The sequence below is a fragment of the Thyridium curvatum genome, assembly GCF_004353045.1.
Source record: "Thyridium curvatum strain D216 chromosome Unknown NODE_22_length_467593_cov_81.276643, whole genome shotgun sequence".
NCBI classification, from domain to species: Eukaryota; Fungi; Ascomycota; class Sordariomycetes; order Thyridiales; family Thyridiaceae; genus Thyridium; species Thyridium curvatum.
The window spans coordinates 430622-447407 of NW_022156777.1; the positions used below are offsets into that span (position 1 = coordinate 430622).

At 49.4% G+C, this 16786-nt stretch overlaps 7 protein-coding genes across 7 annotated transcripts; 4 read left to right on the forward strand and 3 right to left on the reverse strand.

Annotated features, from left to right (window-relative positions):
* Positions 1-233: 233 nt before the first annotated feature.
* On the reverse strand, positions 234-1098 carry E0L32_004646 (uncharacterized protein; the record flags this gene model as incomplete). The annotated part of the gene is made up of 2 exons (XM_031139079.1): positions 234-573; positions 620-1098. 2 exons carry the CDS (start codon positions 1096-1098, stop codon positions 234-236), a joined length of 819 nt encoding a protein of 272 aa, XP_030997080.1.
* Positions 1099-1804: 706 nt separating this feature from the next.
* Positions 1805-2801, forward strand: E0L32_004647 (uncharacterized protein; the record flags this gene model as incomplete). Its single annotated transcript, XM_031139081.1, has 2 exons — positions 1805-2246; positions 2302-2801. The coding sequence occupies 2 exons, from the start codon at positions 1805-1807 to the stop codon at positions 2799-2801; spliced, it is 942 nt and encodes a 313-aa protein (XP_030997081.1).
* Positions 2802-4448: 1647 nt separating this feature from the next.
* Positions 4449-4855, forward strand: E0L32_004648 (uncharacterized protein; the record flags this gene model as incomplete). Its single annotated transcript, XM_031139082.1, has 2 exons — positions 4449-4701; positions 4755-4855. The coding sequence occupies 2 exons, from the start codon at positions 4449-4451 to the stop codon at positions 4853-4855; spliced, it is 354 nt and encodes a 117-aa protein (XP_030997082.1).
* A 1662-nt stretch (positions 4856-6517) lies between these two features.
* Positions 6518-7796, reverse strand: E0L32_004649 (uncharacterized protein; the record flags this gene model as incomplete). The annotated part of the gene is made up of 2 exons (XM_031139083.1): positions 6518-6710; positions 6760-7796. The coding sequence occupies 2 exons, from the start codon at positions 7794-7796 to the stop codon at positions 6518-6520; spliced, it is 1230 nt and encodes a 409-aa protein (XP_030997083.1).
* A 697-nt stretch (positions 7797-8493) lies between these two features.
* E0L32_004650 (uncharacterized protein) lies at positions 8494-9758 on the forward strand (the record flags this gene model as incomplete). Its single annotated transcript, XM_031139084.1, has 4 exons — positions 8494-8531; positions 8595-8644; positions 8700-8907; positions 8972-9758. The coding sequence occupies 4 exons, from the start codon at positions 8494-8496 to the stop codon at positions 9756-9758; spliced, it is 1083 nt and encodes a 360-aa protein (XP_030997084.1).
* Positions 9759-11968: 2210 nt separating this feature from the next.
* Positions 11969-13789, forward strand: E0L32_004651 (uncharacterized protein; the record flags this gene model as incomplete). The annotated part of the gene is made up of 2 exons (XM_031139085.1): positions 11969-12541; positions 12722-13789. 2 exons carry the CDS (start codon positions 11969-11971, stop codon positions 13787-13789), a joined length of 1641 nt encoding a protein of 546 aa, XP_030997085.1.
* A 473-nt stretch (positions 13790-14262) lies between these two features.
* On the reverse strand, positions 14263-14790 carry E0L32_004652 (uncharacterized protein; the record flags this gene model as incomplete). The annotated part of the gene is made up of 1 exon (XM_031139086.1): positions 14263-14790. The coding sequence occupies one exon, from the start codon at positions 14788-14790 to the stop codon at positions 14263-14265; it is 528 nt and encodes a 175-aa protein (XP_030997086.1).
* Positions 14791-16786: the final 1996 nt, after the last annotated feature.

The following is a 16786-nucleotide window of genomic DNA, read 5'->3' on the forward strand; positions in this document are numbered from 1 at the left end:
GGTCATCAATAATCACATAATTAAACCAAATTCAATTGAATACTCAAGGCTGGCGTTGTAAGTGATGGATGAAGAGAGAGCTCTGATGGCATTGCCAACAGTCTTGTGTTATCTCTATCTGAATTGTTAACAAGTAGATTCCGTAGGTGCCACGTAAAAGAACTAGCCCTATAGCAATGTAGTATACAAATAAGGTCTCATAACCATTTAAGTATATCATGTGTGAAAGTTGACTACCCGTTGACCCTTCTGAGCAGCCGGCGGCCTTGCGGATCGTGAATCTGTTTCGAATTCGACGGGCAGTCCTTGCCAACACAGCAGGTAATTTCACCGCTCTGGCACTCGGCAAAGCTGTTAGCGCCATCGTCATGCGGGAACGTATAAGCAGCCCCTTGGCATGGGGCAAAGAAATGCGTCGCGGTAGTTGCATTCAGATAAGGCCGAAGGGGGTTGGCACACGCCCCATTGTTGTTGTCGTCATCGGGACAGGCGGCAAGGTCCCAGAGGTCATGGCTGCAGCCAGTGACGACTACGCCAGAGCAAGCACATGTGATAGGACTACTGAAACCGTTGCTACAGCCTGGTTAGATTGGAAAGAAGCGGATGGTAGGTGACCTACACAAATGACACATCGACATCCGCCACAGCTGTACCGTATCCCTCTGGAACTACAAATGACGCCTCTATCAAAGAGCTGTTGGTCAATGGAGCCGGGCTGGACCCGTTCGTTCCGGCGTTGAAAATCGCAACGTTGCCTGCCCAGCCAGTTGGCACGACGACAGCGGCCGCCACACCGCTTGCGATAGTCCCAGGTCCGTTGTCACCCCAGACTGGGCTAGGACCTCCGATGTTCGAGGCGTGAGATGTGCTTATGGGCACAGTCTGACGATTTACGATGGCAATGGTCAGATATTCTGGGGGTGGTTTAACAGTTGGGTTCGGCGTTGAGTCTTCTCGAATCATCGCAGGAGACCTGGTGATTCGTGTCGTGTGCGCAATTGCGACAAGCTCACGATCCGCTGATGAGGTATTCACCAACCAGGTAGCTTTCGCCAGTGTCGTGAACATCAAAAAGGTGGTGCCAGACCGCGGCTTCATCGTGTGTTAGAAAGCCTCTCCTTGGTAAGATATTCACCTGGTCCAGTGGCATAGAACGGGTGGCTAGATAAAATAATAGGCTTGGGGAAGAACAATTCACCTAAATAAGACTTGAAAGGATTTCGACAGGACAATTTTGTACCGGGTTGAGACTAAAACAGCCCCATATAAGTCCTGTCCTATTTTCCGTTGCACTTGTTTCTCTAGCTGGGAGGGACAGTGGGCACCGGGCTTTTGGTATGCAAGCACTTGCGTGCGCCGGGTACGTCGCTGCTTACAAGATGCCAGACCATGCTCCTTCACACAGCTTGATGAAGATTAGCTCAAGGTATGAGCTGTTCGCTGTAGCCTGGGATATCGACCATTCGCCTGTCCCTACGGCAATGTTAGTGTTTCATGCTGGAGCTCCAGGTTTGTGGACGCCAAGTACGTCCTGGATCCGGAATCTCGGCATCATGACATGTCTTAAATAAGCAACTCAAGGCATTCCTGCGACGGCCTCAGCTCGTGTCGCGTCCTTGTAGAGTTCATTTTGCTCCTCATTCTCGTGTGATAGTCTCTTGCTGACAACTGAATTGACTAGACATCTGCCCTCCGCCCAACTATGCGATATGCTCTGAAGATGAGATTTCCTTCAGTACATAATGTCTCTGTAACGCACAGCAGCACGGTACAGAGAACCTTTCGGGCTACCTCACGATCCTCCATGCGGGCTATTGTCGGTATCCCTGTCGCAGGAGTCATTGTTCTGTTGATGGCGATCACGGTCGGCGCTGGCCGAAACCCCGGCTTTATGGAGGACTACCACATCCTCTTACTGAACACTTCGGCCCTGGGCCAGGGGCTCATACCGACAGCGACAGATGGAGGCAATCATCCATCGACTTCATCGTGCGGGCCTATTGGAGGAGCGCTTGGCAAGCTGTGCGCAGACGCAACAGGTGCAGTTGGTTCTGCCGTCGGTTCTGGCGCTGCTGAGCTTTCAAGTCTGGATGCTGCCGCCGCCGAAAGCCTCAGAAACAAAATAGGTCTCCAGCAATGGTACTCTTTCCACGTTCTAGATATCTGCCAGGGTCTGTTTACGCCTAACGCAACCGCACCCCGCGCAGCATACAATGCAACAAGTTGCACACAGTCTCTGCAAACTTGTAGGTACTTGCCTCGACGATGATTTGAAGACGCCTTTCTAACTTTGACTAATAGCCCTATTCAATATTTCCGCCCTGATTGACCGCCAGCTTGGCGCTGGTCCTTTACACCTCAGTCTAGCCGACCTTGGCCTTGCAACAGACCTCCAGGATGGCCTAGACAAGCTTTCAAACGGGCTCAAGATCTTGGCATATCTCTACATCACAGCCATCGCCCTCTCGGCAGTCTCTCTGTGTCTCTCGGTCTTTTGGCTCTGCCGTCGTGCCTATAAAGTAAGCTGGGCAAACTTTTGGGCTGCGCTGCTAACGGCCCTGGTGTTATTGGTGGCAAACACTATTGTCGTCATCGGGGGAGGTTCCGTATCAAGGATCAACGGCCTCGGCAATAAGATCGGACTGTCTTTATCCTCTGGCGAGAAGTTTGCCGCGATTACCTGGGCATCATTTGCTTTGGCGTTACTTTTGGCCCTGATCTGGGCCTGCACGTCCCGCCTAGACCTCAAAGCTAGGAGGCTTAATCGTCAAGCCACACGATGGGCAAGTCAACCCTTTTGATGGAGTTCTTCCAGTTTCGTTGGCTTGGGTCTCTCTCCTTCAGCACGACTGCGCCGCCGAGCATACCTAAGCAGTGGATCGAGCACATTATGCTATTTCTTTTAGAGGCAAACCTTTCTTGAAGATGAAACCTAATTGTTTGTGATGATTGATTTCAAGCGTGGAGAAAACATCGCCTTGCTAGCCTCTTACATCTACTAATATGTTGCTTATTTCCCAACCTTAAGTTGATACACAACCCCTAATCTTCGTCTTTGAACGCCGCTTGATGCGACCACCCTGTGTTTGGACAGCTATTTCTTGCCTCGCTTGGAGATCTTGCACCCACGCATCCACGTCCGTCTGCACCCAATGGTCGATAAAAGACACGTACGATCTGGGAGGGCTCGTCCGGTTCATATATATAACTTTGGCCCCATTTCTGCGGACCTGGCGGGCAAATTGCCTGAAAAGCCCTCTTGGTCCATGGACCTTCAGACTTGTCCCCAGCACCAGGAGGAGGTCGGGACTAGACAAACTGTCTCTGTGCGCGAGACTAGCAAGCCTTTCGCCCTCTGGATGCGGTTGGTCAAGCATGATGAAACCGGGCCGAAGCTCGCCGATGGGCAGAGCTCGCTTCCCGGCCTGCGTTCGCGCCTCACTAAGGGCCTGGCACCGCGGGCAAAGGAGCGGCCGCTCGTCTCCAATGTGCTGCCGGGAGTCATCCTACTCATTCTTTGAATGACAGAGATGACACTCTAGATGCTTCAAGCTTCTGTGAAGAGGAATGCAATGGAAGTGAGGACCAATACCTGTTGTCATGCCTGCTTTGCTCTCAAGCATATTGATGTTTTGGGTGTAATAACGAAGTAATTGACGATGCAGTGACGACAGCCATAGATGGGTCCTAGTTGAATGACAATGCAAGGCCCTGTCTCGAAGATCTAAAGCGGTCTGGAGGACTTTGCTCTTCCGCGAGTCACAGAACGCAGCTTCTTCGAATATTGCTCCATTGGCGTACAGTCCACTCGAGGAGCGGAAGTCCTAGTCATGTCAGACGTGGAGTCGAGGTCTATTGGGGAAGGAGTGCTATTAACCGGAATGCCAGCTGATGTACTGATCCCAGCACCAACAAGGGCTACAATCTGTTGGGCGGCTGAGACGATGTCTGCAATATTCTGTTGATCTTTCGACTTGGACACGGCCTGCGAGGAGTGGTCTGGCTTGTAATCTTCCGTCATGATAAGCTCCGTCGTGAGAAGACTGCAATAGAAGTAATGGAGGAAGAGTTTGCAAGAAAGTGAGAGTGGGCAAGAAGTTATTTATATAATTCAAATAGCACCCATACAAGTCGCTCCGTTTCTGTCTTCCCTTCCTGCGGAATAATGCTGCCGATAACATCAATGCGGAGAGCTCATCTCACACAATTTGACCTACGCAAAGCGGCAAGTGAGAGCCCGTGATTGGTTTTCACGGCGATTCTGAATACTCTGCATGAATCTGCTTTCGGAAAGGAATGCTGTTGGCGGTTGTATGGCAGGGTCCGGCCTCGGCAAATTGAGCATGAGCAGTTAGGCTGGTGCAGTGAAATATAAATATGCCCTTCCCCCCTCTGTATTTTCCTGAGAACCCTTCCTACTTTTTTATCACATTTGTGAAGCCTCAGTCATGTCAGACACCACAACCCAGCTTACCACAAGTCCGTCTCACGAGGCGTGCTCCAAGGCACGCACGATCGAGGATGTCCTACCCGAGATTGTGGAATTTGAGCAACGTGATCCTGATTGGGAGTTCCCTGCTTTGAAGAGTCTCAGCGCATTGGCTTCAGTACGTCAGCCAGGACAGGATATTTTGGATCTCTGGGAACAGGTCCGGGATCTTTGGCAACGGGACAGGCGGCTCGAGAAGGATCAACATCCAGGTTTGCTGTGCCTATCCTTCCTGTCACTTAGCCAGTGTTAACGTATACCCTAGTTGTCGAGCAAGGCATTCCTCAAACAGCCCCTGTACCGCGCCCCAGTGGTGCACGTTTAGGTCAGCGTCAGCAGTCTGCGTGGCTGAAGAAGAATCCTTGACAGGATCCTATAAAGGCATCCAAAGTCCTAAGGCGGTCGAGCCGTATTCAGCGTCGCAAAATTGGTAGATATAGCCTCCTACGGCAAGCACGAGGAGATGGGGAGCCTGACGTCGTTAGGGAGAGCAAATAGGGTTGAGTCACTTTAGAGGATCAGCCTTGGTAGCTTGATACAGCCTTTATCAGTCATTTGTATTTGCTGGCATCTTGAAGGTAACCAGGGTTGGAAGGGATGACAAGGAGCGCTGATGAGTTAAATGCGTGTTGAGCCTCTAGAGTTACTCCTCAAACGGGGGGCAGAATTCAATGATTACCATCAACAGTGGTCAAGCCGGAGCGCTATATAGGGGTTCGAATGCCTATATCACAAAGTTCATGGAGAGTACTGGTAAATACTAAATAATTCAACGACCTAGATCATAATTACGGCGAACATCAAGTAAAGAGAGACTAAAGGCCTTTCCTCCAAACATCATACTTGTAGATCATTTATTCCTTCAATGAGCATATACTCAAGTTCATATATGAAAGCATCAACAGCCTGAAGCCAATCCTGAAGTGTGTTACAAAACAACCCGATATTAACCGCCACATCCAACGCTATAAAGCTCTGAAGCTCCATCCTGTCGAGACCTGACTGGCCCTGAAGAGTGTTAAACAGGGATGTGAAGTTGGGGTATTGTGAAAGCCACCGGATCTGTTCCACAGACACCCTAGCAGGAAGCGCTGGTAATGGCGATGTTTCCTTGTGACCTGCCACTACCCAAGACACAGTATCGCCCTTTACTGCCGCTTCTAAGCCTTCGACATGTACTTTACATCCATCTGATATAGTGTTCTCTAATGTAGAAAGAGTCGGGATCATCGTAGTATCTCGAGCGGTTTCCCGCATTTCTTGAAGGCGCCAACGCAAGGCGCGCAGGCCATTATCCAGTTTCATATCTCCCAAACCTCTTGCTTGAATCGCAGCAACGGCTTCTGCTGCCGAAATAGCGAGAATTGATACGAATGATCGGCACTTCTTTGACATCTTGGCTTCCGCAAGCATCCACAAGATACTATTTTCATGATGCCGTGTCGTAAGCCATATGACCTCTCCGGTACGTGCATCGGTTCTCAAGAACGCAAAGCGACTGTAGACGTTATCATACGATTTGAGTACATCGCTTACTGGTGTCGTATGTACAAAAGTGATGTTCTGGCTGATTGCTAACACACCATCAGCACAATCGCAAATCAAAAGGTCTGCGGGCCGGTCCTGTTCCAATTTATTGAGAGTCATTGTAGATATTTGCCAAATGAATCAGCCTTGACTCTAATTTTTGGCGCTCAGGACCTTAGGAAGTCTTGATTTTATCCAAATAGTAATCAGCTGAATCAGGAATATAGGAAGAGTTACAGGCGAGGTCGCCCAGTACCCGGTTCATAGGCCACACCAATGTACCTGCCACACCGAAACCCCGTAACCAGGCCACACTGAGATACATGGAGCCTAAGATTCCACCACCCCAATATGTTCCATCCAGAATCCTGGATTTGGGGTACACACTGAAGCTTGGCGTCAAGTCGTTAGACTCGGGCCACAGTGAGACCCCAGCCACAGTGAGATCCAGACCTCTCCGGGAGTCCGGAGCCTCCTGGCCACATTATGACCCCTGTCGCTTCAAAGAAGCAAACACTGTCTGATGCGCTCAGACGAAAATGAAAGTGGGTCTACCCAATTCCCTGACGTGGCTGCGACTTCTGCTGCCCTGGAGATGCCAGCACAGACGCCCACAAGTCGATGGGGGCATGTCTTGGATATTCTAGCAGCGACCATGGCAAGGGTCGAGTTGTCTACCTTCTTGAAGTCCCTACTTTGATATAGTCAGTTATCAGTACTCTAACAGACAAAGGTGCACGTACACAACCGCCTCAGCTGCGTCAGTGTAGACTAGGACGAAGAGTGGTGACGACACTGCCAAAAGGCTCCACCTTTTACTGAAGCGCTTGCGGCTCTGTTCCAACTTGATTCTTAGGCTCCTTGCGTTTGATTGGGTTTCTTGGGCGCTCATATAAATATTCATAGCAAGATTGGCATCTCTCGAGTAGGGTACGCGATCTATGCGTCTATGGTGTCTATCAGATTTGATGATATCCTTGACCGTTTGAAAAAGCCGGGCTAGTTGGACACTGGCTAGTCTTTGGAGAAGAGGTCTGTCTTGTCCGCAGAGAATGCTATCTACGGCTCTGAATGCTCGCGGTATGCGGGAATCGGTGCTTGTTATGTCACCCGGGAATGTAGTTTCTCGAAGCAAGGCAATCCATCGGGGAAGTAAATCTTCGCAGTTCCCAGCAAACGTGCTGATCGGGTCACGTCCAAGAAGTCTATTGCTGAGGCGGCTCACGGTTGCTAGTCTCCCCAGCTGTGTGAATCCACTCTCAGGTTTGCGATCGTGGCCTTGGGCGAGATGTCTCTTTTTTGCTGACGTAGTGATCGGTACCATCCTACGAGAGGCTTTGCTCTTCTTGAAATCGACTCTACGGTGCAAGAGCAAGTCACCGTCCATGTGTTCTTGCATACACGTGTCCTCCTCGTGTTCTTGCATACACGTGTCCTCCTCTTCCGCTGTGTCTTTGTCTACATCCATGGGTTCGGGCATCGTTACTATGCTCACAAGAGCTGTTTCACGGTCAGTGTCTATTTGAAGGCTTGTGTCGCTTAGATCCCCTGCAGCAATGCTGTCGTCATCAAACGCCAGCTCCCGCAGCATTGATTCGATATCACCGACGCTATCCACCCGCATTCGTCCATAATTCTCGTGCAGAGGTCGATCCATCATGCGATCGTCAGCGTATTGATAGGCAGTGGGATCCAGCTCCGGTTCAGAGAGCGGCATAACATCATAGCACGAGCCCCAGAATTCCCAACCGGCTAGCCGACGGGTGTGTATATTGAACATGATCTTGCCCACCCGTGAGACATCCCGGAACCTGGACGCACAATCACTCAAGTCACGGCAATGCAGGCACGTATCCCAGATGTAAGGTGACACTGCTAACAAGGAATTTGCTACGATTGGCAATTCAGGGACCATTCTTGCGTCGGAGAGTAAGTATTTGGAGCACCGACTACATCCTTCTATTTAGATCCACAAGGAAAACCTACCTTGTAATCTTGACAGTCACCGGGGATTGGGTTCTGCGAAGCCCGGGTTCCGGGATCTCGGTACGTAGAGACGCAGCCTCTTTTATTGGGACCGCCTTCTAGTTACAAACAGCAAATGAAATGAAATAAATTCAGAATCTTCCTGCGCTAACAAAGACACCATCCGGGAAGAACTACTTTGAGCTTCCTTATCTTTTCAAAATTCAAGGGAAAGCTACGATGGTTTTTAAAACAGCCGCGATGATATGGCTCTGCCTACCCATTTCCCTTGTATGGGCATCGGCGACTATCAAGCACCAGGTGCGGAATACGACTACTGAAGTTGGAGTGACTGAATCCGGCCTAAACAATGCGGTGTACTTTGTGAACTGGTAAGAGGCAATCTCACGAATAAATCGGCGTTCCCAGGCTCACCTATCCCGTTCACAAGGGGTGTTTATGGACGTAATTATCGACCAGCTCAACTCCCTGTATCGCAAATTACCCACGCGATGTACGCATTTGCGAACTTGCGCGCTACGGGTGAAGTGTGAGCTCTACATCATTCTTGCGAATGACAAAGTAGACAATGCTGATCCTCTGAGATAATTAGATACTCCTCAGACGAATACGCTGATGTACAGCAGCACTACGATGGAGACTGTAGGTTTAAGCATCTTCGTTCGCCCCAGTGACTACCAATTACTTACTGCTCTAGCATGGATCGATATTGGGAGAAATGTCTACGGAGCCGTGAGGCAGATATATCTCCAGAAGAAGAAGAATCGTAATCTCAAAGTGCTCCTAAGTATTGGCGGCTGGACATACTCCCAAAACGGGAATTTCGCCTCGGCGGCCAGTTCCGCCCCAAACAGAGCCACATTTGCCAAGACTTCTGTCGCCCTGATGAAGGATTGGGGATTTGAGTGAGTCCCACATATCTAGTCTAGAACCTAACCTTGATATAAATACGGCTAATCTCTTCCTCAGCGGTATTGATGTCGACTGGGAATATCCGAAAGATGAGACTGAAGCCGCCAATTTTGTGCTTCTGTTGAAAGCGGTCAGGGAGGCACTCGACAGTTACTCGAAACAGCATGCTAATGATTACCATTTCCTACTGAGTATTGCATCGCCCGCTGCCCCTCAAAATTATAAACATCTGAAGCTCAAGGACATGGCCGACGTCCTCGACTTCATCAACTTGATGGCCTATGACTATGCTGGGTCATGGGACAAGACGGCTGGGCATCAGGCAAATCTCTACCCGAACTTGAGCAACAATGCCAGCACGCCATTCTCTACAGATCGCGCTGTGACGGATTACCTGGCTGCCGGCGTGCCCGGGAACAAGTTGATGCTCGGTATGCCTCTTTACGGGCGTGCGTTCCAGAATACAGACGGGCCTGGCAAGCCGTATAATGGAGTAGGAAACGGCAGTTGGGAATTGGGTATTTGGGACTACAAGGACCTAGCACAGATGCGGTCAAAAGAGCAATTAGACAGCCATGCCGGCGCCTCGTACAGCTACGACCCCGCGGGACGGACCATGATCACGTACGACACTATAGATATGGTGTACCAGAAGATCGAATATATTCGAGCAAAAGGGTTAGCTGGTAGTATGTTCTGGGAAGCAAGCGGTGATAGGAACGATTCGAATAGCTTGATTGGGGCGAGTCGAGCTGCTATGGGGGGACTAATGAGTAGCCCGAATCAGCTTCATTATCCGGATAGCCAGTACACCAATCTGGCTGCAGGAATGCCCAATAACTAATAGCTAGCAGAATTGCTAGCAAGGAGTGAGCACAGTTGGTGCTTCAAAAGCCGAGGTCGGTCGTATCCCATGGCTTGGCGAGGAGTCATTGGCTTCGAGGACATATCGCTAATCCAGCGTTTGGGGTTTTCTTCATCTTTAGGCAGCTAGTATCTGGAATTACTAATATGATGTATGAATGATGAATCGCATCATCTGTTATGAGTCAGGCATGAGAAGTGGCATAGGACAATGATCGCCGGCACGCCCCGGCTTAGATATCTAACTTCAGCCATCCTAGGATCGTCATCATCAGCCTCGTACCCATTTAGCCCGGTTAAGACCTAAAACGATCATTATCAACCACTATGATAAGCGATACACCATCATGTAAGGGTCCAATGCCGTGTCATCACCACGCTTTCGGATGGCCATGCCTTTGACACACGCGAGCTCGGCGCCCAGTCGATCCGGTGTGACCCGCCGTGACCCGCCGTGACCCGGCCTCGAGGCCTCGAAGCGACGTCAGCAAAACGATATAGTGGGATCGCTTCATCAATACACTTCAGTTTGGCTGTTTTGACGACAATGAGCTGGATGACTACTATTCCAAAGAGTTTGTATAGGTTATCCTGGTACGGGGCAAATAAACTAGGCTTTTCGACGACATGACGGACGATGATGATGATGTTTCTCCGTAATTAATTGCCATTACTCTCTGCCACTTGGTCCCGCCAGGTCAACAAATGCCGCAAGTATATCAGCTCCGCAAACTTGACACGACGTCCTTCGACGCGAGACTAATTCCATTTGAGCTGTATCATTCACCACAACGTTTCTTACTATTAGAGTAGCTACGTAGAGTCCATGAATAGGCGATAAAGGAAGCTGAAAGCCTTCATGGGTATGGAGCTACAAGCTGAATACTTATCAAGAAAGGGCTGCTTGCCACACCGAGTATTGTCGCATCGTTGTATCTCTTATCAGCTTCTATGACATATTCTCCCTTGAGCCGTGATCACAGCATCAATCTCCATGCATGTTCATCCCCCGGAGATTATATTACAAGCCTTTCTCACTATGCGAGTCAGTGAAGTTCAGTGAGGTTGCAGTGGCTTGGCTTGTATCCGTACATTTCAAGACAATAACTCTAATATAATATGATAAAGGGTGAACCAGGCCTCTTGATATCTTCGTTAGACATCCTACCGAGATCGTCACTGTGAGTACACACGATGTAGATGTTAACGCCAGTTGTCTCGGGCGGCATATTCGGCATCTGAATAACGCAGCTTGTCTTGTTGGATTGAAGCACTCCTAAAGCGTATTGGTCCTTCATGCAGAACCCTTCGGTCCTTTGACCATATAGGTAGACTACCCCGTCGTTCGGAATGGAGAACCCCGGTTTGAGATAAATGTGGAGAACCGGATCATCGTAAGGTAGACAATATACATGGGTCTTGCGGATATCATCAATGCTCCAGCTCTTGGATGACTCGGTTCGTTGTGTCCGCGTTGACCAAATGCCAAATGCATCTCCACGGTTGAAGAATTCCCAACTCCGCGTTTTCCTTGCTGGCACCGACGACATCAAGTGTAAATACTGTGTAAAATATGAGTCAAAGAAAATGTGCGCATCAAATGATGTTCTGATAGACTCAGGAAGGGCAGTTGGCAAAGCATGTTATTTATATTATTTGTGGCCTTCCTGGATCCCGAGACTAGGGACTGAGGCAGGCGTCTATCGCGCCTCAGCGCTATAGCTGGATGCACAGGCCACACTCTCGGCATCTGAGGCGAAAGAAAACATGCCTGACAGTCTACTGTGCATCACCTTACGATTAGTTGCGTCCTACTACGCGTTTTCGAGCACCCCTCGTATTAAGCCTCTTCCTGTATCTAGTTGCATTGTGTTTCATCTCGGGTCAAGCTCTCGACGAGATGCATTTTCCTGTATGTCGGTCGCGTTTCCCTAAAATGTGGGCCACCCGCACCATAAACCTGGAGGGCGGTGACGAGAGCCGGAGAATGGGGCTGGAACCTCCGGACACCCGGTTCCAGGAACCACCTATCAGGATTAGGCTCAACAGGAGGTCTCAGTAGGTTTGAGATCCCTCTGTTTTCCACGAGTATAAAATATCTGGAACCTCGCTTCCATCCAGGACTCTCCAATCCCTCATACTTTAGCTTTACTGAATTAATAATACCTCGCCTCAGATTTTCAGTTCAACATGGCCAATGCTGATAAAGAGAATGGCACCTTATTGGCCCGCCAGATGCGGCGCTTCCTCGCAGAGTATCCTGATCACAAAGTCTTCGCCAAAGTACCAGACAGCGCCAAAAAAATCATATTACAGCTAGGAAACCCAGAGTTCTATCGTGATGAGGCGGAGAAAGTGGTAAAGTACCCAGTGGATTTCGGACGCCAAAGAACACTGGAATCGCAATATAAGAAGCTTCAAGAAGATTATCCCGAGCTACCAGATCTATTAGAAAGAGCACCAGCGCCGGCCGCTCCTGCTCCGGCGGCTACTCCGGCCACTCCAGCTCCGGCAGCACCAGCCCCGGCCACTCCAGCCCCGGCCGCTCCAGCCCCGGCCGCTCCAGCCCCGGCCGCTCCTGCTCCGGCGGCTACTCCGGCCACTCCAGCTCCGGCAGCACCAGCCCCGGCCACTCCAGCTCCGGCCGCTCCAGCCCCGGCCGCTCCAGCCCCGGCCGCTCCTGCTCCGGCGGCTACTCCGGCCACTCCAGCCCCGGCAGCACCAGCTCCGGCTCCAGCTCCAGCTCCGGCTCCGATACCTACGGTGGGGCAGACGGTCTTGGATCTTAGATCGATTACTCCCCAGGAGTTACGAGAAGCTATGCAGAACTTCGATACTAACAGTCAGAGCAACACAAGCAACAATGAGAACTCCAATTATGTATCAAGGCTGGGCAGTGAATAAACTCAAGATTCCAGTTACATGTCCATTCATCGTTCTAAGGAGCCTAGAGCTGGTACTAATAGTAGCTGGAGCACTAGTAATCAAAGCTTCAGAGACACTATCCCCAGTACTAGCGGTCATGGTAGCCATGACACTCCCTGGCCAAAAGTTAAGGCTGTATTTGGCGACGATACCGATCACCCCTTGGCCACAATTGTGGAAGAATGTCGAGAAAATGTCAATGACTGCGACTTTGCCGATGTCAAATTTTATCTTGAATATATCTTGAGGAGGGACCAGTCTTACGGTCTTATGGATTTGACCACCCTTGCCTTGGAATTCATCGATGAATGTCCTAACTTGCAAGCACGGCTATCGAAGGATTTAACTGAGAATGACCCTCAGCTCAGACGTACCTATGATGCATACTGGCGCCGAATTTCAGCACCGTTTGGCCGGAGTGAAAAGAAAAGACAAGCCTGGGCTCACAAGCCACAAAGTTATAGGGATGAGATATTGGCGAAGCTTCCCCCAGCTGAGGAGAGCTGGGACAAGATCATGCTCCACCGTGACCCTGACACCAAACGTCGCTGCGATCCAGTTACAAACCAACCAATCATTGGTAGAATCACTGCTTCCGTGGCTGGGTATCTCGACGTCTGCCTGCCAAGTCTGAAGGCGGATGCAAGAGGTGTCCCGAACAATGAGGAAAGACACTGTCTGGTAAAAGCAACAGATTACCCAGTTGAAACACAGAGATTCGAAAACACTGCAAGGGGCCGGGCCCTCACGATGAAGCCACAGAAGGCTGGCAGTCTAAAGAATCGCCACAAAAAGGATATTAAGATTCTCAACTATTCATCTGCTGACAAATACTCGGGTCAGTACCCAAGGATCTATTTTTTTGGGATCGACAAAAAGGACAAAAGTACTGTCAGGGCTTATGTCAGGTCACTATACTGTTCAGAATTCAAAGACGGACTTGAAGATTTCAATCATCAGAGGAAGAAGTGCGGTCAAGCACCTATTAGAAAGAGAGAAATACGACGTATGGTCCAGTACTCTGAAGACACTGACTCCGGTTCCGACTCTGCTTCCGACTTCGACTCCGACGAAGAGGTGGACTAGCTGAGTAACTCAGATATCAAACACGGATCCAGGGTAGACCTTTAAGGTGGGATATGGACTCAGTCTAGGAAGTAATGACTTATCACAGATGTTATTAACGAGCTGCACACCACATGCAGGCCTTGAGCATGGTGTTCATAGACCATTCAATTTGATATTCCTTACGCCATCGCAACCCTTGAGCAGTAAATGAAGGGTGATGTGTTCCAGCAAAGTGGAAGGCCTATTCTCTTGGGTATTATATGTGCAGTTGGTATAAGAAAAAAGTAAGAATCAGCCTTTCCAACCTACATCAAATCATCAAGGGAATCAGCGTAGAGGATCTCAACTCTCCTACAAGCCCAGCGCTCTTCATATCTACCCATTGTCCGCGCCCAGTCCGTACCCGTTGGCCCACGCTCACATGGTGTCCTCGGCCATCAGCATTTCTAGAGCCTGTTGTTCTGAGTCGGCTTCCAAGCCACACTTTGGAGTCATCCCTCAATCTGTTGCAACATATCAAAGAATCGGATGAGGTCGTTGAAGTTGTTTCGAACACCTCCAACATGTAATCGGGTAATCGCATCAAGCTGCTGATAGATTCTGCGAAACTCGGAGGCATCGACTGAATATCGCGACGATTCGGCCTGCACATGCTCTTCACATGCCCTTAGCCATCCATCCACCAACCCTAGAAACAATGCCAGTAGCCCCGATCCACACCGACTGGCCGTGACGTCCCGAGCACTCCGAAGGAGCTGGGCATTGATTGTGGAGAATATAAGATCGATTTGGGGGACGCATTCAGCGACGGCTTTATGTTTCCTCCAGACTTCAAAAGCGCTAGGGTACTTAGAGACCTTTATGCCCAGGTCGACAAGCTGAGTAAGTACGGGAGTGGTCTCTTCCCACCACGGTGGCATCTCCATCTCGTAACGTGAGCGAAGGAGGCTAGATATTGTAAACAAAATCCTTTCAGATAAGATAGGAGGAACTGGTGCGTCTGTGTAGAGTGAAGGCATATTCTAGGCGATTTGCTTGTTGAGGAGATCGAAACTTCTCGGCGTGGTGTTGTGAAGATGTTCAAGTCAATGATCGTAACAAGAGCCAAACAAAATTCCAGCTACCCCTCTTTAGGGTCAATTCAACCCCGCTCGCTGACTAAGCTCAGTGCATCCTGACTAAGCTCATCCTGACCAGTGCATTCAGCGCATCCAGCCAGTGCATCCAGAGCATCCAGAGCACCCAGAGCACCCAGAGCATCTATAGTATCTTAGAGCATCAAGGATCCTCAGAGCATTTAGAGTATCTAGCCAGTGCATCCAGCCAGTGCAACCTGTGCATCTAGTGCATCTAGAGGAATAGTATATCTCTTGGACTGGTAAGGTTGAAGGCCAGTAAAGATAGGACATCCTAGAATGAAGCTGGTATCTTATTGAATTTTGATTTGATTTATTGGTTGTGATTTCCTGTTGTTACTCTAGGAGATAAATACCTACATTTCCTGTTTAACAAATCCATACCTTCCTACAGCAAAGATCAAGACCTTAAATCGACTTACTTTTACAATGCAACATACCGTCACAGACCGAGAGGTCGCTTTGGCAGCCACTGCATTTTTTTTGACATTTCTTTGTCAAAGTCTCTATGTCTATTCTGTCGTGAAAGGCTATATTCCTCGGGGCCGGGCAATCCCACCATCAGTTATCTGGATCTTATTCTATGTTACAACTTCTTTTGCGACTATTGGACTTGCCTTCGCAATTCTTCTAGGTCTTGCTAGAGATAGCCATGGATTTCTATCCCAGGCCACCTATCTCCTTCTCGTAGCCTGGATGATCATGCCCATTATCTCTGCTGCTGCTTTCGAGGTATTCAGAGCCCTTCTACGATTCTATAACGTGCCTAATCCATCATAGGCAATCGAAATCTTATATCCTCTCCTGGACGCACTTCCTAGCATTGGAGTCTTGCTAGGGGGGAGGATATTTTTCTATGTGGGAATCATGTCTCAATGCCTCCTTTTCGGCTTAGGGATCTGGCAGCTCATTGAAAATGATTATCATTTTCTCTGGGCAGTGCCAAGCGTCTTTCATTTTCAGAGTAGCGTCATTACGACGGTTTGTCTCTTTGTCGCCAGGAGAGATAAGAACAATCGCCAAAGTCTAGGCTCTTTTGCAGCAGTAAGCCTCGCAGCAACAACGGGATCGGTTATAGCTGCAGTATATGATCGAGACACACAGCATCTCGTCCAGTGTCTACTGTCAGAAGCTTTACTTGTTGAGAGATCCCTATGGAAGGTGTTTGGCCAGAAAGATCGACTGTCGTCGTCAAACCGCGGAGCGCCAGTTCCCGAAGGTTTATCAAGTCATCATAACCTAAACATCCCTTCAGTATCGACGCACTTGCATCCTGAACTTCAGGATGGGTCAACTACTTCATACATGGATGGGTGAGAGATCAATGTGCGGAACATGCACGTATGGCGCTCGCTTTGTCAAATATGTATGACGAACTAGATACTTCCGGATGTGGCTCGTTTGAAGTTGTTGGAAACAGTTGATGCCATTATTTGTATTGCTTGAGAGTTTAGGTAGGATGGTAGGAGTAACCTAAGTAATCAACAACTCTAGAAGGCTCGTATCCTCATGTATTTTCGGCTACTGGAAGCATAATGTTACTTTTATGAATCAACGACGGAGGACCGATGCTGCCACACGCAGGCAGCCGCTCCGGTTCAACGCAGACAGAGCCTTCCAGATTTCCATCTTTAGGGATCTACATTTCCGAGAGAGTACGTGGCCCCCGGACGAAATACGGGTTTAACCCTACAAGTGATTGATCACTAATACCACCACTGTAGATACATGGGAAGACTGGGATCCGGCGTAGGATCGCGTCTCTGTCCAGGTCATCAACAATATGCTCGACAAGGAGACCCCGGGCCTCGTTGTCTTGAACGGCGATCTGATCACCAGCGAGAACACATTTCTGGAAACAGCACCACCTATATCGACC